The sequence below is a fragment of the Mesocricetus auratus genome, unplaced genomic scaffold (genome assembly GCF_017639785.1).
Source record: "Mesocricetus auratus isolate SY011 unplaced genomic scaffold, BCM_Maur_2.0 Super-Scaffold_100018, whole genome shotgun sequence".
Classification (NCBI taxonomy): domain Eukaryota; kingdom Metazoa; phylum Chordata; class Mammalia; order Rodentia; family Cricetidae; genus Mesocricetus; species Mesocricetus auratus.
The window spans coordinates 201,377-222,071 of record NW_024429199.1 but is presented as its reverse complement, the minus strand read 5'-3'; the positions used below and the strand labels follow the sequence as shown (position 1 = coordinate 222,071).

Below are 20,695 nucleotides of genomic sequence, written 5' to 3'. Positions count from 1 at the left end.
TGTGTGTGTGTGTATACACTTTTAACACTGAAAAGTTTCATTTTCTTTTGAGACTAGGATCTCATGTAGCACAAGCTGGCCTTGAGCTCTTAACCCTCCGGCCTCTAACCCTAAAGTGCTGGGATTATGGGTATATGCCACCACACCTGGCTAACATACTGCACATAGGCTGGGTTTCTTTGAGCAACTGAGTTATGCCTCTCTGACAGCTTTTCCATGGACATTGCTACTGTCCACTCTTTCCTGACCTCATGTACCTTACCAATAAATCTGTCACTCTTGAATCTTGTTCGAGGTGTTTGCTGCTGTTTTATACTCATCTTCATTATTACATCTTAGATACTTGCTTCTAAGTCTTCCATGTACACAGACCTGTTTGGAGAAACTCTCCACTCCATATATTCCTGTTAGATACCTATTTAGTGTTATGTTGGTTGGATGTGGTGTTTCTCCTACAGTCATTCTAGAATTTCCTCAGTACAATTTACTTATTTTACATGTATGAGTGTTTTGCCTGTATGCATGCAAGTGTATTATATGCCTACAGTGCCTGCAGAGGCCAGATGGGCATCAGATCCCTTGTATCTGGAGTTACAGACAGTATGCACAGCCATGTGGGTACTAGAAACCAAACCTAGGTCCTCTGCAAAAGCATCAAACACTCTTAACTGCTGAGCCATCTCTCCAGTTCCTGTACAGAAAAGCAGGGTGTGGTGGTACATGCTTTTTAATCCCAGCACTTGGGAGGCAGTCTGGTCTACATGGTGAGTTCCAGGATAGTCAGAGCTACACAGAGACCTGCCACTATATATGTATATATAGTAAATGCCAATGCCACTTGACTTTTTGTCTATCTAGAAGGTCTCAGCTGTAGTCCCTGAGAGCTCCCAGGTGGCAGTTGATTAAGTCCTTGAGTGCACCTTAAAAATGTGCCTAAAAAGGGCCTGCAGTTAGCCTGCTGTGTCCCAGCCTGCCCTCTGACTCTCAACCGTCTCAGAGAACTGCTAAGTCCATTTGGGTCTCATCACATGGTTAATGAGGAATAAGTTTATTCGAGACATAAAACCAAACAGGTTACCCCACCATACTATAGTGATATACACAAAGCTGACAATCAGAGATGTCCATTAAGAAGACAGACGAGCTGGCTGCTGCTGCTGCTGCTTGTGCACGTGTTGTTTAAGCTGCAGATAAACTATCTAGATAAGCACACGTGCCTGCTGTTGGCTCCAGAGAGGAAACAGGCTCGAGCAGGTGAAACGGAAGTGACCTCGTTGAGCCTCTGACAAGAGCACCAATGTTGTGATGAGGACAAAATGGGGAAGATGTGTCCAAGGAAATGTCTGGCAGTTTTGCTCAAAAGGACATTGTACTGTTTGAGCAGCAGGATCTGGAGCAGTGTATCACAGCGGTTGTTCCCGAACTGCCTGCAGAGCTCTGGGTCTCTGAATGAACGCTGCACAGAGCCCCTGGGATCTCCTTCACTCCCTAGAAGTGACCACTAACCCTCTCCTAGAGCTTCACACATCTGCTACCAGAAGGGAGGTTCCTGGTGTCGTCAGATCCAAAGCAGTCCTCCTGCTGGTGGCCCTGGAGAGACCAGGCTGAAAGGTCTGATACAGATATGGCTTCCATATTATAGTAAAGATTAATAAATTAGGCCATAATACTGTCCCAGTAGCAGCTGTAAGGAGGGCATTAAACTGACACTTGAGGGCACTCCACAGGAGAATTAAAATAACCCAAGTTCTGCTTTTAAGTAGACATCAACATGAAAATTAGCGAATTTATTCGTTTAGAACATTAACTAAAATAGTGTTTTGTTTATACTTGCTAAACTTCTTGGAACATGACTGTGTGTATAGGACTTTCCCAGTCTGCATTCAGACAGTAAATGATCCTGGAGAACGTTAAGGCAGTGGATCAGAAGTCTGGCAAAGCATCCTCCAATGCTAAAAGTCTTGTGATAAGCAAACCTGGGTTTTTATTCATGCCTCTAAGGGAATCTGTATGTCCACATGCAGAGGTCTTGTCTCCTCCTGTCACTGGAAATAAGTTACGACGTGGTCTTGATCTTTAAAACATGTACATCCAAAAGCTGCTACCAGGGCAGCCTGTTTAAGAAGTTACTGAGAAAATACAAGGCAAGAAACGAGAACAGACTAGTGGCTTCATACTCAAACGTCTTTGAAAAGATTATTTTCCTGTCATGGCCTTCGGTTCACTTTCCACTTGGCTCCTCCGTCAGCTCTGTGGTTTTATTTTTCTTCAGTCACGTGGTCAGAAAATCCCCCGGAAACACTCCTGCATTCTTGGTCCGGGCTCATAGGACCATGGCTTCCCACACTTGGGTTGACTTCTCCGTGTTCACTGTGTTGAGAATGATGTGATTTTGATCGTACTGTGATCCTCCTGAATGAAAGGGAAAAAAAGTAAGAATTGTGCCAGGGGAGAAGGGACAAAGTGTGTGTCAAAACACAGGAAGAGCAAGAGAGAACCTGGAATAAAAGTGCCGTAGCGGGAGAAGCCATGGTACCCAGAGGACGAGGGTAACTGGCTGGGGTGTGTGGCTACACTCCATCCGGGACCCAGCAAGTTCACACAGCCCATCTTGCCTTCCGGCTCTCCCTCTTCTACCTAGCCTCTCTAGCTCCTATTACCATATCGGAAATGGGGGTGTCAGGGAAGATTCTAGAGGAAGGAAAAAGCAAGATGCCATAAGATGGAACTGGGGAGATAAGGCTGTGAGATGCTAATGGGCAGGCAGGCAGCCTGGTGGCAGTGGACAGAAAGGTTGTGGGGTGGGGCAGTGGGAGGCAAAGACAGTGAGTTCTTCAGAATGATGAAAACAGCTGTAACTAGATTGAAGGTTTAAACGACTCCCGGAAGCATGCGCAGGACATGGAAGACTGCCACTGCTGGGAACTTGGGTGCATGAAGTAATGCCGAGGACCACTGTAAGAACCTCCTTCTTCTCTCTCACCAGGATGTCTGGAGGGGTCTTTCCAAGGGTGTTCACTGAAAGCCTGAGGTGCATTAGCGTTAGAAGCAGCCTGTGCCCTCTTTCAGTAGAAGTATCATTAAAACAGAAGGGGCTAGCGGATTTCCCCAGTGTGGGATAAATGCCTCTCCAGTGCCTTATCTGCTTTAGTGGAAGCCTCTCCACCGAGGACCACGTGGAGATGAAAATCTGCATTTGGATGCAGGGCGCAGCTGGTACTGAAATCATTCGTCATCCTCAGACCAAAGGCAACATTCTTCTCTACTTTAAAGCATTTAGAACATCAAAAGGGCCTGAAAGAGTAGCTGGGGAAGGAACTCACCCCTTCATTCTCTAAGAAACTGACTTATTGTCACTCAGCACCCATAGCGCTCCGAAGCTAGGTGTAGTGCCGAGCACAGGGAAATGGGAGCTTGCCAAGCCTCCCAGTTAGCCCCCAGAAAATCCTGCACTCTCCACCAAGACAGCACAGTTGTTGGATGGAGAGAAAGCTCAGTAGTTAAGAGCACTTCTTGTTCTTGCAGAGGACCTGGGTTCGATTCCCAACACCATCTGATTCCCAAAACCATCATGACGGCTCAAAAACCATCTACAACTCCAGTTTCAGGGAATCCAATGCCCTCTTCTGACCTTGGAGGACACCAGACACAAGATACACAGGCATACATATGAGTAAAACATTCATACACATTAATAAATCTAAAAAAGACTTTTTAAAAAAACAACAGATTCCAAGAGTTCAGAGAGTATTAAGGACACAGTGTCTTTTTCATTCTTCAAGATTCTGATGACATAACACTCTCTCTGTGTTTACCCCAGTACTGCTAGAATCACAAAACCTACAAAGGTCCTGAGAAAAAATCTGATTAATTCTTTTGCCTTTGAGAAGAAATTTAAAACATGGTAGGCTTTTATTTTCTTTTACAAAACATGTATTTCTATGTGAATGATGTAGAAGACATGTGAATAGTTAAATGGCTATAAAACCAAAACACAAAAACCCTTCTTTTTGCCATGCATTTCATTTAGAGACCCGACGGCCAGGTCTCGGGTGTGCAAGCGATGTAAGCCGGGCAGCCCCTACCGGTAGACCTGACATACTTACGTCACCTGTGTATGCTGAGCTAACACCCACACCTGCCCATCTGTCTAAGAAGGGTGCTATTGTCACAGGCATATTTGAGTTCTTGGCACACAGGACTGAAGAGCTGTAATTTGAAAGAAATTTTACACCCTAATTAAAATAAATCACTAGTATTCCTTTAAATGTTACCTTATACTACAAAGATGCTATCTAGCATAGATTGTAACCCCACACACACTTGGCCAAGCAGAGAGATTCCAGATTTAAGGCCAGCAAAGGGGACAAAGAAAATATATTGCCTAGAGTTATCCTTTTTAGTTTCTGCACTTTACATACTAGTTTTATTTGTCTGTTTAGTATAGGATTCTTCCAGGCTTTTTATGTCTTTAAGGTGAGTGTGAGTCAGCTTCCACTGTTGTCATAGGATCACCGGTCTGAAATCATACTTCAGTGTTCACTAAAACAACTTGTTCCCCAAGTACAAGCCAAGGAGTCCTCTGTAGTTTTAGTAGATAACAAGTGAAAACCACAGGCTCCTACTGAGTGCAGAAACCTGGAGAACTGTGTCTGCATGTCTCTTGCCAGTGTGCTGGCTGTGCTGCCTGCTCTCCTGTCCAGAAGGTGGCACCATGCTCTCACGTTCTGAGAAACCTAAGCTCAGGGGAACAAGAAAGTACTGCATTGCTGCAGTAGACACAGAGACCCCATAAACACAGGCCAGCACCCACACTCCAGGGGTTGGAACTGATGCCCAGTGAACATGGGCAAAATTTCTGTAAGAAGGGTCCCATAGAGAGTAGAGCTGGCCATTTTCTTCCCTGTGGTACCCAATGTCTTAATAAAGAGCCTGGCACAATGAAGCCTGCTAAAAGACTAAAATAAATGCCCTAAGAACTACAATGATCTTAGAAGCTAATCCCATCGACAAGAAACAGCAACACCCAGCTACATTAGCGAACTAAACATTGTGATCCTCCCCCTCTAACATTGAACTCAAATACCCCATCTTTCCAATTTAGTCACATTTTTCTGGGGATCTTATTTAGGGGAGGTGCCATTAGGGATTGAACCAAGCATTCTATCACCGAGCTACAATCCCAGCCTTGCTAGTGGTTTTGAAACTTATTTTGTGCAGGCAGCGTGAACAGCCCTAAATAAAGGTCAGCCTGGGTCAGCGGTTCTCAAATGGTTCAAACTTGGAGCCATCTGTGAGATGGGGCCTCTAATCTGTCTACAGATGCAGTGTGGGCCATGCTATCTGAACTGTTCATGTCTCATCCCCGGGTTCCACTGTGTTTCATGTGCAGTTTTTGGTACCCACACAGTCGGCAGTCACATTACTTAGTTTTGGATGTACTCTGACTTCCTGCAGTCTAGTTTGTTTGTCTCTCTGAGCACAGCCCTGCTCCTTGGGTTCTTTGTGTCTATTCTGACTGGTGAGTGGGCTGGCCACTCTACTGCCTGGACCACCAGGACAGCAAAAGCACTTCTGCTCCCTGTGTTACCAACACCTCTGGTGTTCTCCATGCCTTATTTTCCATTATCCTAAAGGGCCTTAAGAACCAAGTGTCACTGTTTCTTTGTCCCAAGTTATTCATCTTCAATGACAGCTTTGGCCCAGACCACTGACTAAAGTGAAAACTGGGCCAAATTCTCACAGTGATTTAGAAGCATGGGTAGTATAGTGTGACCACATGATCACCAGTTCACTGCTACAGCCTTTCCTGATGGGGAACAGAGTGCACCAACCACAGAAGGCACCTGGGTGTGGCAGAGCACACACCTGCAATTCCAGAATTTAGGAGGCTGAGGTAGGCGGGCTGCCCAGAGATAAAGGACAGCCCGGGCTACAGAGTGACCTCCTGTCTCAAAAGTAACTATAATGACTCATCCCAGTGCTGTGATTAAGCTTGCCTTCATATACTCACAAAGGGCAACAGTACCTGCTCACTAAGTTTCCATACATTTTTAGGTTGGTTTTGTTGACTGTGTTTTAAAGTCACCATCAATGGTACTGTGATTCTCAAACCATCACCAACATCTAGGAACTTGTCAGAAAAGCACACCTGGTGCCGCACCTCCAGACCTCCTGAATCAGTAACTCTACAGACAATGCTGGTAGTCTATGCTCTAACACACTCCTAACCCCATGACTACAGGCCCAACGTTTTCCTCCCAAGCACCATTAGTTCACTTTAGATTAGTGTCGCTGAAATTTCATTAACTCAATTGAAATCGTCTAGGCTGTATGCGATGGTAATTTGGCTGTCAACTTGGCTACAGCTGGGATTAACTAAAGCCCCAAAGTGGCTGGGCACACCTGAAGGATTTTTGTTCAATTAAATCATTTGAAGGGGAAGATCTACTTCTAATCCAGATCTTTGAGGTGGGAAAACACGCCTTTAATCCAGAGGTGGAAAAAACCTGGGCCACACCTTCTGCTGGAAGCCTAAATAACAGCAGCTCTCAAACTGTGTGTCTCAGCTCCTTTGGAGGTGGAACATCCCTTCCACAGGGTTCACCTAAGACCACCGGAAACCAGATTATTTACATCGCAATTCATAACAGTAGCAAAATTATAGTTATGAAGTAGCAACAAAAGTGTTGTATGGTTGGGGGTCACCACAACATGAGGGTCACAGCCTTAGGAAGGTTGAGAGCCACTGCTATATAAGGACATGGAGGAAGGAAGCCTCCTTCTTTGCCTGTTTGCTCTTTCCCTGGCTAGCAGGTTCATTCTTTCCCTGTCATTAGAGCCTACTTCTTCAGGATTCCAGTGGGTACTGAAGACCATCTAAGACATCCAGCCTCATGAACTAAAAACCTACTGGATTCTTGGACCTTCTGTTCATAATTCTTGGATTAGCTGACTACAGCCTGTAAGTCATTCTAATAAATATCCATTTTCTACATATAGAAAGATTCATTCTGTAAATTCTGTTAGTCTAGATAACCCTAATACACTCTAATTCCTTCTAGAATTAGTTTTTTTTTTTCAGTGAAAAGCTATGTGCTTGTGTACATGAGAACCATCAACTACACTGATGGAATAAAGTCACAGCCTAGCACTGCCATAAAAACAGGGCTGGGGATACAGCTCAGTGAGCACATGCTCAGCCTATATTAGACAACAACAAAAAGCCAGCCCTGGCACCAGCAGGGCATTAGTAGCGCACTCAGCATGTTACGACAGGCTCTTCCTTAGCTAAAGAAGGGAATATCATCACAGGGAAACAAATGGTGCTTACCTTTCACATCCAACACTAAATTTGGCTTCAACTTGCTGTAGATCCGTCCATCGGACTTCATGCACCAGAACTGACTGTCAGCATTTTGATCGAGGGCCAGTCCTAGTTTAGAGCCAGACGTTACGAGGCTGCCCACGATCGTCAGGCAGCAGTCTTCTGCTATCTGCTTAGGAAAGAACAGGCTGTGTCAGGATACACCTCCGTCTCACAAACTGATGCCTGAGACTATTGTAGTCCCTGGCTTCCCTCCACGTGAGCCCTCGCAGCTTTCAGCTCGAGTAACTGCAGCCAGACAATAGGCCTTTTATTTCAGATGACACGAGTGATGGTGAGTTCTCAATTCTCATGCACTGTAAGACTGCCCTTTGTAAGACTCTCTGTTGCTATTAAGAGAAGCCTCAGGGCTGGAGAGATGGCTCTGAGGTTAAGAGCACTGCTGTTCTTCCAGAGGTCCTGAGTTCAATTCCCAGCAACCACATGGTAGCTCACAACCATCTGTAATGAGATGTAGCACCCTCTTCTGGCCTGCACGTTGCAGAACACTGTATATATAATAGATAAATAAGTCTTAAAAACAGAGAGAGAGAGAAGCCTCACAGGGACTAAGTGGTTAAAACTGGCTGCTCTCTGGAAGGGCTGGTATTCAATTCCCAGCACCCACAAGGCTAACAATTGTCTATAACTCCAATCTCAGGGGATCTGACACCCTCTTCTGGACTCCATGGGCACCAGGTATGCAGGTGGTACATAGACATATATGCAGGCAAAATATTTATATAATTAAAAAGAAAAAAGAGAGGCCTTGGTACAAAAAAAAAAAAACTGCCCACCATGACGGTTCTTCCAGTCAACAGTGAACAAGCTGAGGCCACATCTGCAGCTCACATGTGGCCTGAGTTTCCTGCTCGTGCCCACTCCTCCCTACAGCTGCATCAGGGGAGCCACAGAATGCACCCCCACCCCCTGCCCTGCTATCATCCAAGTTACAATCACTAGCTCCTTGTCATTCATTCATGAGAAACACATCTAAAATTTTCTAAATTGGCATGCTATCCAGGTATAAAAAGTAGGAAAATGCAAACTCAGAAGAAGAAGGCACTTAATGAAAGGATTTTTAAAAGTCCCTCATGAGGTAACAGACAGCATTGCTCACTGCTAACACTATGCCACAGTGAAAGCTTATTAAAAGTGGGCTGTTCTGGGTAGGGGACATGGCTGGGGGAGTGGGGGAACTTGGCCGTGCACGGGCATGTGCGCACACACGCACGCACATGCTGTGATATTTCACTTTTTCCTCCTTGACCTACTGAGATGAGGTAGTACATAATGTCGCTGAATTGTTAAAATTGCTGAGGGCACCACTTTCTTGCATCGAGATGATCCCAGGGTGGAAGCTGCCTTTGTTTGAACTCCAGTCCTTCACTCACCCCTGCTTCTCAATACTGTTTTCCTCTGTGTGGCTAAGCAGTACCTCTCTAACAAAAGCAGATTCTCCCTCAGGCACAACAGACCTAATAAATGGGCGTGCCCCTGCTGACTCACAGGCACCAAGTTTTTAAAATATCAAGAGCAAACAGGCAAGCCCATAAAGTCAGGAAGTTAAGAAGATTCCCACATCAGTTCACGAGCTTGTCTCGTGGGATCTGGCCACTGCCTTTAAATGTCTGCTGCGGCAGGCATGATGAAAGCACAGCGGCCAGCCGTTTTCCATTTACAGCACGTGACCATTAGGAAATGAACTGTGCTGTACCACACACATGTCTCCCCACCCTACTCTGCGAGCTCTCCAAACAGAATCAGCCCTAGAGTGGTTTCTGGTGTTGTGTGGGTGTTCCAGTTGTATGGCTACAACACTGTCACTCCCTTGCTGGATTCATGCTAGATTCCCTTCCTATTTTAACTTCCTAACCCTGGTTCTGATTCTGTCACAGCTGGGAAGTCTTTTCATGGGGAAAACTTCCCAATTTATTTGTGAAAGGTTTCTGGGAATTGTCTGTGCAACCCTAAATGCTCCCCCTGCATTTGATACATCCATCTTGTGCAACTCTAAATGCTCACTCACCCTACATATGATACATTCTTCGTTTGCAACCCAGAATGCTCAACTTATACTTGATGCATTCTTCTTGTGCAACCCAGAATGCTCACCCTGCATTTGATGCATCTTTCTTGCACAACTCTAAATGCTCACTCACCCTGCATTTGATGCAGCCTTCTTGGTAGACCCAGATCTGATCATCAGCACCAACGTCTTCCATGACCTGGATCCTAAGAAGCTTCAGATCCTCTAAGTTCCCATTGGTTGACATAAACAGTCCTGTTGCTTTGTTTCGAAGTCTGAAGTAAATTCGTTTCTAGAAGACAAACCCCAGTGACAGTCACATACAGCTGTCTGAAGAACTGAGACACAGTGACATTTGGAAGAATCTAAAGTGGAGCAAATGGGTGAAGGAAGGAGACCATACCCAAGGGTTACATACTAAGACTAGCCCTGCTCTCAATGCTAAGAGTTTGAGGACCTTTCAGAGCGGACAACCAAAGGTGACACATGCATATGTGCTATTGGGCTTGATGGCATTTCTGGAATATCCATGCTTCGTGGTGCCACAAACTTTATGCCCAATATAGAGGGAAGAGGAGACATTGGCACGCTTCCGATTGAAAATAAAGGTTGAAATATATTCACAAATACATTTTTTTTCGAGAAGAGTCTACTCACAGCATGGAGGGAAAATTTCACATACCTGAGCAAAGGGCCGGAGAGAACCAATTTGGCGACAGCCACTGAATTCATACCAATTTGGTACTTCTGCAGGAGATAGTAGGAACTGTCGGCCTCTGTAGTTACCATATTCATAAGTAACCCATCTGAAAAGAGGACAAGCCATAGCAGTGACAACTTCCATTTGATGGTGGGCCCTGACAGTCACATTTGCTTTCAGAATACCACAAGTAAATTTATTTATTTAGCTGTTTATTTATCTTCCTTCCTTCCTTCCTCCTTTCCTTTCCTTTCCTTTCCTTTCTGTTTTTGAAATGGGGTTTCTTTGTGTAGCCTTGACTATCTTGGAACTCAACAGAGATCTGACTGCCTCAGTTCTCAAGTGCTGGGATTAAAGGCGTACCCCCCCCCATCATGCCCAGCTATAAATTATGAGATGAATTTCAAATACACATGGAAAGGGAAATAAGCCTGTGTAGAACATTCAAAGACATTTCTTGATAAATAATGAATTTTGGAGGACCAGGGGTACTTAAGTATTTCAGTCAGGATCCACTCTGTGAGAGAAATAGGTAAGTTTGTTTCCCCTCCAATGAAGCAATGAAATAGTGATGCTCTCAGTGGCTCACCAGTCCTTTCTGAAAGTTGTTCATAAAGCATCTTCAGGCAATGGGTCCTTATTGAAATAATTAGCATTTATAAAGTTCTCATGTAGGCATGGGTGCATGTAATGATTGGATAAAATAAATCCTTCACAAGTGAAGTAAGGACTTATGAAATAAAGTACGTACAATGCCATAATGGAATCTGTTACTAAGAAGGAAAGTATGTATGAAGCCTATGATGGAACCTGTTACTTCCATGCAAATTTAAGATACATTTTATAACAATTACAAAACATTTCATTTGTTCATTTAAAATAAGAGTAACTCTCCCCAAATCCCACGAATGTTAAGCTAACTTCCTTCTACCCATCTCCCTACGGACTGAGCTCCCCAGGGCTGAGCCCCCCAGGATCCTCCTTCTGCCCTGTTGACCTTCAGAAAAGGATGTTCTCCACTTCAAACCCCCAAACTCTACAATGTTAACATTTCATCCATCTTACAAAACAGTCATTAAAACTTACTGGAAAAACATTAATAGGTATAATCCTAATAATTCTTTAACTATTTTTGGTGAATATGGTACAACCCATCTACTTACATCAGCTGCTGTCCCTGCAATATCTATATATCTCAGCATGCCTTACCTGTTGTTTCCATAGAAGGAAAATATTTTCATAAAAATGTACTGCACTGATATATATATTTATTTATGCCCAATTCAGTGTCAGAATTACTCAGAGATTAAAACCAAAATTTTTCCTAATTTAAAAAATTGGCTGATAGGGGCTGGGCATGGTGATGTATTTTTAATCCCAAGATATGGGAGACAGAAGCAGGTGGAGCTCTGTGAGTTTGAGGCTAGCCTGATCTATATAGCAGGTTCCAGACCAGTGAAGACCCCATAGAGAGACCCTACCAAAAGTAAAAAAAGAAAATAAAAGCTGGTGATATTGTAACGTGTGTGTGTGTGTGTGTGTGTGTGTGTGTGTGTGTGTGTGTGTGTGTGTGTTGGGCTCCGGACATGCAATAGCATGTGTGTGGATATCTGAAGAAACTTTGTTTAGTCAGTTCACTGTTCTAGGGACTAAACTCAGGTCATCAGGCCTGCATAGTTAGTGCCTTTTGTTCACGGAGCCATCTTACGGCCCCTCCACAGTTGACTTGGTAATTTATACATCTGCAATCAAGGAAAAGCTAGCCCTTTGCTCTAAAATCAAGGGGCATAAAAGAGGAAGAAAAGCTAGTGCTCTCTTACTTGCTGTACAGAAGGGTGGCTCCACAAGTTTGCTGAGCACTGTGTTGTCGAGCTGCCCCTTAGCAAAAAACGTCTGGATACATAGATGAAACATCAATGCTTTATACAGGCTTTCTCCAAGAAGAGGATAGCATGGAAGTGTGTAATGCTCACCCACATGGGAAGTCAGGCACTGTCAGTTCATTTAAGATAATGGAATGAACACTTGAAGTTTTCTAATGTCCCTTCTTGGCACATATAGTCACATCACTCACTTCATGGTGCCACTTAAATCCCCATTATGAGGAAATGGATGCATACGAATGTGTGTATTCATACGACTGTGCCTCATAGGAAGAGCGCATTTATAAGAGCAAGGAAAGAGAAGCCGCCTGCTCCAGAGGACCAACAAGTGGGTAGTTCACTCACATGCCACCAATGACCTGGATAGAGCGGATCTGAGTATTGAAGCCCATGGAGCGGAGGTTGACTGTCTCAGCATTCAGTTCAATCTTCTTCCCTTTGAAGTTTTCTCTTTCAAAAAGAATAATGGTTGGTTCAGAAAATTCCTGTTTGGGGAGAAATTTGTGCATCTGTTAACAGTGCAAAGCTTTTGTAGATAACCTGAAGCTGGTGAGATATCATCTACTCTCAAAGACAAGGCATAGGAGCCTGCCAGGCTATACTAACTCATAAACTTAGCCAATATGGATGTTTCCAGACTGCCAAGTTAGAGAGGAAGGATGGGAGGGTAGGAAGTTTTTCTGTTGCATGTAAAGGAGGGTTGAAATGGACCACAGTAAAACAGGGGCATGGAATAGCCCGTACCTAGAAAAGGGCTGTATGCATGGAACACCAACCCTTTAATGAAATTTACTTTCAACTTGGAGTTTTTTGGATAGAAAGCCACAGACATTAACCATGATAATCAGACGGCTGATGATACTGTAACAAGGATTCTACAAGCTCATGTTCCCAAGCCCTCATGTAGGAGTTATGGTTAGGTGGGGAATGAAGACCACAGGTAGAAGGTACAGCCATTTCCAAGAGAACAGACAAGGGAAACTTCAAATTAGTCCCTCTGCCCAAGGCTCTAATGATAATATTCCCAAGATCACAAATGGCACATCAAAAAAGCACACAGGACCACAGTTATTTCCCAGTCTACTCCAAGCTGTATGGCAAAGGTGAGACACATTACTCCTTCATTTATGTGGATGTGCCCTAAAGAGCAGGACAGAGTATTTGCTGTCACTTAACATCAAGGTGGGTTCCATGGCCTAGGAATTAGAATATAAAACACACAGGAGGGAGCCAGGAAAAAAAAAATCACAGGATTACTACTTTGCATGTTTACTGTATTTGCAGAGATGGCATGCTGAAAACATCCCAAACACTCAAATTTATCATCAGATATAATTTAATCCATCTTGAAGTGTTACATTACAGTTGAAAATACACAGGGCAAAGGACATGGCTCACTCATACAGTCCTTGCCTAGCATGCATGAGGGTCCATGTTCGGTTTCCAGCACCACACGAACATACAAACCCCTAACTCAGACACACAAAATGCATAATCTCATTCTGAATAGATCTCCGCAACAGAAGCTTAAAAGGATATCATCGTTAAGTGGCCAAATGATGTAAATAATGTGCCAAGATGGGATGGCACTAGGAGACTTCAAATATGTCCCTTTTAGAATTCTAGGCACATTAACTACTTTTTAAAAATCTAATTCATGACCTGGGTGGTTGTTGTTGTTGGTGGTGGTTGGTGTGTGTGTGCGCGTGCGTGCTTGTGTGTGTTTTGGAACAGGGTCCAATCTAGCCCTGGCTGGCCCCAAATTCGCTATGTGGCCCAGTATGACCCTGAACTTCTATCTGCCAGGTGCTGAGAATCCAGGCGTGCCTCACTGTGCTCGGTGTGTGTGGAGCTGAGGATCAAGCCCAGGGCTTCAGGCATCCAGGCAAGCATTCTATCAGCTGAGCCACATCCCTGCCTTTATCCCACAACTGTAAGCTGAAGAGCTTCCACATTACCGTCTCAGCAGCATCTTATTATTTAAATAGGCAGCAAGTAGAGGTGCTATAAAGCCAACACTTACATTCTCCCTATTCTTAAAGCTAAATTCACAAACTTGGAATGCTGAAAGCATCTTATGAGACTAGCTACCAAAAACAAATAAAAATTTCCAAAACTACAGATGTGCCGAGACCTAAGCGTAAGAGCATCATCATCTGGCTTTGTCGTGTTGAATACATTGCCTTAATTAGCTCAGATGAGGATACGGTTCCAGGGGCTTTACCACCTTTAGAACACAGCTGATAATCCGGGTTGATCTGGAAAGAGGGCTCACTGAGTAAGAACATTTGCTGTTCTTGCAGGGAACCTGGGTTCGATTCCCAGCACCCACACAGCAGTTCACCACTGTAACTCTAGTTCTGGAGGATCCAATGTCTTCTTCTGGCCTTTGCAGGCACTGGTGCATGGTACAGAGATACACCTGCCCACAAAACATCCATACACATAACACTTAAAAAAAAACAGTGACAACAGACCAAAGCACAAGGAATTTCTGCAAATAACAAGAGAATAGGAATCTGAAGAAAGAGATAGTTAACATTAACCCCAAATGACAAACAAATGCAGGAGACCAAGCCACTAATGTAAGATGTAAATCAACCCATTCCACCAAGCTGACAGTCATGGGCAGTTCGGGGAGGAACTGTTGGTCTGCCAGGGCACTGTCTGGATGGCTGTGTCAGCACCAACTGAAATGCCGGCCTGCACTTGAAATGCAGCACTCCCCCCCTGGACAGCCCGGGGACCCCAACCCCCCCCCACAGCAGCACTCCCCACCTGGACAGCCCGGGGACCCCAACCCCCCCACACAGCAGCACTCCCCACCTGGACAGCCCGGGGACCCCAACCCCCCACACACAGCAGCACTCCCCCCTGGACAGCCCGGGGACCCCAACCCCCACACACAGCAGCACTCCCCCCCTGGACAGCCCGGGGACCCCAACCCCCCCCCACAGCAGCACTCCCCCCCTGGACAGCCCGGGGACCCCAACCCCACACACACAGCAGCACTCCCCACCTGGACAGCCCAGGGACCCAAGTCCCACACATGTCCACAGGGATCCAGGAAGCAGTGGCCGTAGAATATGAGACAGTTACAGTCAATAAACTAGATGTGCAAGCAACAAAATGGACAGCTCTTCAAAAGTGGTAACATGAATGTCTAAGTTATGGCTGGAAGAGTGAGAAGTATAGCACAATGATATAAAAATAAAAGTCACACACATACTTTACAAGAATGTTCGAGCTGTGTCTAGGAGACACAAAGCATGACTGAAGAGAGAGAGAAGCATAGAAATAGGAGTTGGGAAAAGAAAGAAGTGGGGGGGAGGGACCTAAAACTACCAGATGGCTGTCGTGGGTGTGAATAGACAGATGTCCTGAGCAAAAAGTCAGAGAAAGACCAGGTTTAAACAGACATAAGCCGCACAAAAGTCGGGGGGGGGGGAATAGACGGCTAAATAGTAGAGAGCACTTGATGCTCTTCCAGAGGGCCCGAGTTCAGTCCCCAGTACCCACTCTGGTGGCCCCCATCCTCCTGTAACTCCAGCTCCAAGGGACCAGGTGCCTTCTTCCAGCCTCTGAGGGCCCCTGCACACACATGTGCACGTACATACAAGCATACACATAAATAAAGGTATTTTTGTTTAATAAAGAAGAACACAATCTGCAGGATAGAAAGCTCTGGCCCAGTGCTGTTTTCGCCTGAGTAAGTTCTGGCTTCCTCGCCTTAACCACCGCGATGTGAGCAGTGCGCGTCTGTGCTGCAAAGTTCACACTCACCACATCTATAAAGCGAAGAGACTTCAGGGTCGCTCCAGGCAGGCATCCCATTGCTGAGAGACAAGGATAATGGCCTTCTTCTAGCACATACTGATTGCCAGAGAAATTTTCTCCATCGTACGCAACCCAGCTAGAATAGGAACACACACGTGGTAGGAAATTTGTGTAATCCCATTTAAGAAATCTGATTTTTATGCCAGGCCTGGTGGGGCACACCTTTAATGCCAGCACTCAGGAGGCAGAGGCAGGTGGATCTCTGTAAATGTGAGGCCAGCCTGGTGTGTATAGTGAGTTCTGCGACAGTCAAAGCTGCATAGTGAGACCCTGTCTTGAAATAAATAAATGAATGAAAGAAAGAAAGACAACAAGCCGGGTTTTTTAAGGTGTCTGCTATAAAATAAGCATAAAGTTTATAGCTAACCGATTTTTCTTTAAAAAAAATCTGGAAATTTGCTGAATTTCATTAATATGCTAAAGTTGGTTAACTTTCTGAATGGGATGAAGGCAGCTTTATTTTGTTTGTTTATTTTTTATGTTTTTGCCTTCCCACCTCCCAGTCTTCCTCTGGGCTCCCAGCCAGTGTCATTGTAAGCACAAGAGTTCCCTTTCCTGTGTAAACACCCTTCTTCAACCTTTATTTTTTTCTCTCTCCTGGGGCTTGAACTCATGTCCCATACATGCTGGGGAGCATTGTTCCACTGATCTGCACCCTCTTTGTACAGGGTCTCACAGAGTTTCCTGGATGCCTTGAACTCACTCTGTAACCCAGGCAGGCTCCAGACCTGTGATCCTCCTGCCTCAGCCTCACAAACAGCTGGGATTAAAGTCCTAAGCAGGTTCAACTCTAGGTTACTGAAAACTTCCTTCCATATATGCTTTCCTTGTCTCAGTGCCTGGACCAGGAGCCGGCACACCACAGCACTTTTCTGTGCTCCCCGAAAGATGTTGAAGCTTTGTAGATTTGAACCTAACAGACGCTCAGTGAGGACTGACTGCATATTGGATACCGTCCTCTTGTTCAAGACGTAGCAGAAGCAAAAAACAGTCCCTGTTCTTTTGCATTTACTCCAGTAAGCAGAGACAGATGCTAAGCAATAAAAAAGCATGTGTCTGGCAGTGGGAAACAAAGCAGGGTAGAAGAGGATTGGCGTGGGGTGGGTGTATGAGCTAAGAAACTGAGACACGCCCCCCTCAGTTGGTCTGTATTTGACACAAAGCCAGTGCTCTTCACTGTGGAGCACCGAGCCACACGAACTGTAATATTAAAGGTTCCACGGCTACTGTTATTAGGCTTCATTCCCCTGGCCTCTTTATAGATGGCTCCAAGGGCTTCCTCGGTTTCTTCCATTCATATGAAGCTTTTATAAGGCGACTGCTTTCAGCACAGCACTTTGAGTTCACTGCCTCCACTCTCCTGAATCCCCTCCCCCACCCCAAGTCACATCTGTGTTTCCTGTGAGTCCATCAAACTCTGTATTCACCCACAGGGAGTCAGATCGTCCCCTCCCCTGGTGCAGACTGGCTTCACTTCTGCTGGCACAATCCCTCTCAGCTGGGTGTTGTCCTTCAACTGCCTGCCCAGGGTGGCAACACTACTCCTGTCTTCCTGTCAATGAAATCTGCCTTGGAGTACCTCAAAGATGACCCAGATCCTGCCCCTTTTACAGATGCTGGAGCAGGCACAGAACACAGAACTGGCCTGTATCCTCCTGCACGCTGAAGTCTTCCCCAGCCCATGCAAACGCACATCCTCTGACCTCTGAACCCAGATGCTGCAAAGCAAGCTTCCCAATCAGTGTGGTGGTTTCACAGCACCAACCACCTACATGAGTCAGGGACGACTTGCAAAGTGTGACTTCTCTACCCTAATGATCTGCTTCCACCCCTTGCTGTAAGCTTACCTGCCTCCCAGAACTCTGCAAGATTTAGTCAAAAACGAATCATCAATTTGGTTTATTGTCTCGTCAAAACTTTGACTTTGGCCTTGGAACTGTGGTTCTGAAAACAAGTGAATCTTTAAAAAAAGAAACACACAATTATTTTCCTAAACATGCTCAGATTTAAAAATTTTTTTTATTTTTATGTGTATGGATATTTTGCCTGAAAATATGTGTCTGTGAACTCCATGTGTGTCTGGTTCCTATAGAGGCCAGAACAGAATGTCAGGTCCCCTGGGACTGTAGTTAGACAGTTGTGAGCTACAATGTGGGTGCTGGCCATCGAATCTCTAGAAGAATAGCCAGTACTCTTAACCTCTGGGCCATCTCTCCAGACCTTAGCTCAGCTTTTTAAATGATGACTCAGATCTGACTTACTAACTCTTGTTACAGTGAACTGGTATGAATTTTATAAATCCTTTAATTTTCTACTTGATCATCAATGATCAATTAGAAACAGGTTGGCTGTACTATCTGTGAGTATCTAATTTAGAGGCATCAAAGGCCAGTGGGACAACAAAGGGAACTTTCCAAAGAGCATCCTCGTGTTATATGCTATGTTAAAGGCATGTTAATGCTTTATTGTGTCCAAAAGTAATTGTTCATCGGTTCTAACATTAACAATAGACTAGATTTGGAAGCATGTAGTCTTGGCTCCTCTTCTCTGAGGATGATACTGGCTGTCTTTTTAAGAATCACTACATGCTAATAAAAGAGGCTACAGTAGCATTTGTGCTTCTGTAATTACAGCTATCTGAAGATCTGCATTAAAAATGGGGACAATGAAACTGACCTGGGAGTCAGCAATTCGAAGGCTTGAGGGAAACCATATAAAATGTTTTCTACTGCAGACACAGCAAATGTGACTTCATTTTATAATGTGTCAAGAGAACCATATGTGCTGTTACCTGGAATATTTACTTATGGATATTCATGAAACAAGTCTATGTAATGAAATTAAATCCAGCATTATATAATAAAACTGTTACATAGGAAATATTTAGACATGGGCCAGTGCCATTGATTAAGCACTACTGTTAATGATTTCAGACTTAAGAATGGGTAAAATTAACAAAATGTCCCATACACCTGGCATTTATACTCACTTTTTCAATGGAAAATGAATGGTCCCTAATTATACTATTTTTTTAAGTTACCTGATTTCGTTTCCTTGGACCAGTCAAAGAATCCTAAACATTTAAAAGAGGAGAAAAAAAAATTACTAAAAGATCCATGTTCTAAACTATTTTTCTACTTTAGCAATTACTGTTAAAAATTATCCCAGAACACCTTCCATGGCAATTATTACACAAATCACTACACACATGAAGGGAAGCCAGACGGAATTAATATTCCCATAAGGATCAACTTACCAAGCATATGGGTTGGACAGAAGAGATCTTATAATTTTTGCCTCCCCAGTCCTCAAAGCTGGTGTACAAGCCTTTGTCCAGGATATACTGCTCTCCCGTGAAGTCAGGGTTCTCATAGGCTACCCATCTACAGAGACGGAACCTTGGTCAGAGTTCTTATTTTACATATAAAACTGCCTCATGCCTCATACGTCTGAAGAGGGTTTTGCTGATCAGACACCATATTTTTTCTGGCCCCTCTTTAATATTTAGCTGACTGTCTTTGTTTATAGGACAAAGCCAAGCTGCACTAAAGAATGCCCATGCAGGCTTTTTGGTGTTCCTAGATACCAAATTCCCATGCCTCAAGAAAGCAACAATAAGGATAATTTTGTGTTGTGATTTTTTTCTAGTTTCATGCCTATGAATACTCCAGATTTAAAAGAGGAGTCTGATTTTTTTTAAACAAAAAACTCTTTTTCAACATTGAAAGATTTCTGCAGATAATCTTAACAGGAAGCTATGTCTCATATATAACAAACCGCAACAAATAACAAAAAGCTAAAAAGAGGAAAGCACTTACATCTTTTCAAACAGTATTTCCAACTTAACACTTCTATAGAAAAACAAAACTGAAACAGTTCCCGGGGTACTAAGGACAAGTCTCTTGTAATATTTATATGTTAACTTTGCAGTGATCTCCGAAAGGCGAATGCAGTCAAACCAACTAACTGAGGCAACTTCCTGTGCAAAGAGGATGTCTTTGAAGGTGAAAAGGTTTTCCAACTTCTATTCCCTTCAACAGATACTCAGTGTAGTCATCAGTTAATTGCTCTAATGTTCCACTCACAGCTTAATGGCACACACTATGTTCAAACTTTCCAAGTTGCTTGTAGATCTGTTTACGTCACAACGTAGTAGTGATGGCACGCCCACTTTACGACGGAAGTCCCTCCACTTACTCATTCAGCAAACACTGACTGCCCATCACCAGCCACACACCAGAAACTAGACTGACACGAAGAAGATAGAGATGGAAGAAGACAAAATCCCTGTCCTTGGAGTTGACAGATAGAGGAGCATCACAAATAACTATTTGCTGTGACACATTCAGGATGGGAGGTGACCTATCCAAAGTGATGCAATCAGTTAATAGCCAGAACATGAGTGAGCCTGAGGCTGGCAAGGCGCTTTGCACTTTGTGACCTGCCTGCCATGTTCTAGTAAAATATACAGACCACAAATGAAATGGATTTTCACTGTGTAAGGGGGCAACTTAACCAAAAGCATATCTACAGTTATCCCCTCGAGATGCACACCCCCAGGAGAAAAAGAACCCTCTAGAAACTAATCGGTCAGGTGGGATTCAATAGCAAACACCAGAAGGCTCATCTCTGGCCATTTGAATGCAGAAACTGAGTCCCCGTCTCTCTCAGAAAGTTAAGTTCCCCTTGCCCAGTCTCAAAGTCACATCGGCAGTTTTCTGAACTTCTGCATCCTCAGTGTGAAGCAAAAAGTTTGGAGAGCTGGTTCTCTCCATGGTCCTGATAGTAACTTTCGGGAATGCTAAAGGAATCCCTTAACCTTCACAGAGTGTTTCCATTGAAGAGGGAGGGAGCTGACCGTGGACCCTGTGCTGAGCTGA

General features: G+C 44.3%; 1 protein-coding gene across 1 annotated transcript in view; it reads right to left on the bottom strand.

The window, feature by feature from the left end:
• Window positions 1-1,032: 1,032 nt before the first annotated feature.
• Window positions 1,033-20,695, bottom strand: part of Crybg1 (crystallin beta-gamma domain containing 1) — a 53,996-nt gene continuing 34,333 nt past the window's right edge. Inside the window, exons 12-20 of the mRNA XM_005073209.4 lie at window positions 19,072-19,198; window positions 18,856-18,888; window positions 17,663-17,775; window positions 15,762-15,891; window positions 12,324-12,463; window positions 10,078-10,201; window positions 9,529-9,687; window positions 7,334-7,496; window positions 1,033-2,412 (exon numbers count right to left, since the gene is read on the bottom strand). Coding sequence (XP_005073266.1) covers window positions 2,324-2,412; window positions 7,334-7,496; window positions 9,529-9,687; window positions 10,078-10,201; window positions 12,324-12,463; window positions 15,762-15,891; window positions 17,663-17,775; window positions 18,856-18,888; window positions 19,072-19,198 — 1,078 coding nt within the window. The 3' untranslated portion in view covers window positions 1,033-2,323. The remainder of the gene's footprint in view (window positions 2,413-7,333; window positions 7,497-9,528; window positions 9,688-10,077; window positions 10,202-12,323; window positions 12,464-15,761; window positions 15,892-17,662; window positions 17,776-18,855; window positions 18,889-19,071; window positions 19,199-20,695) is intronic.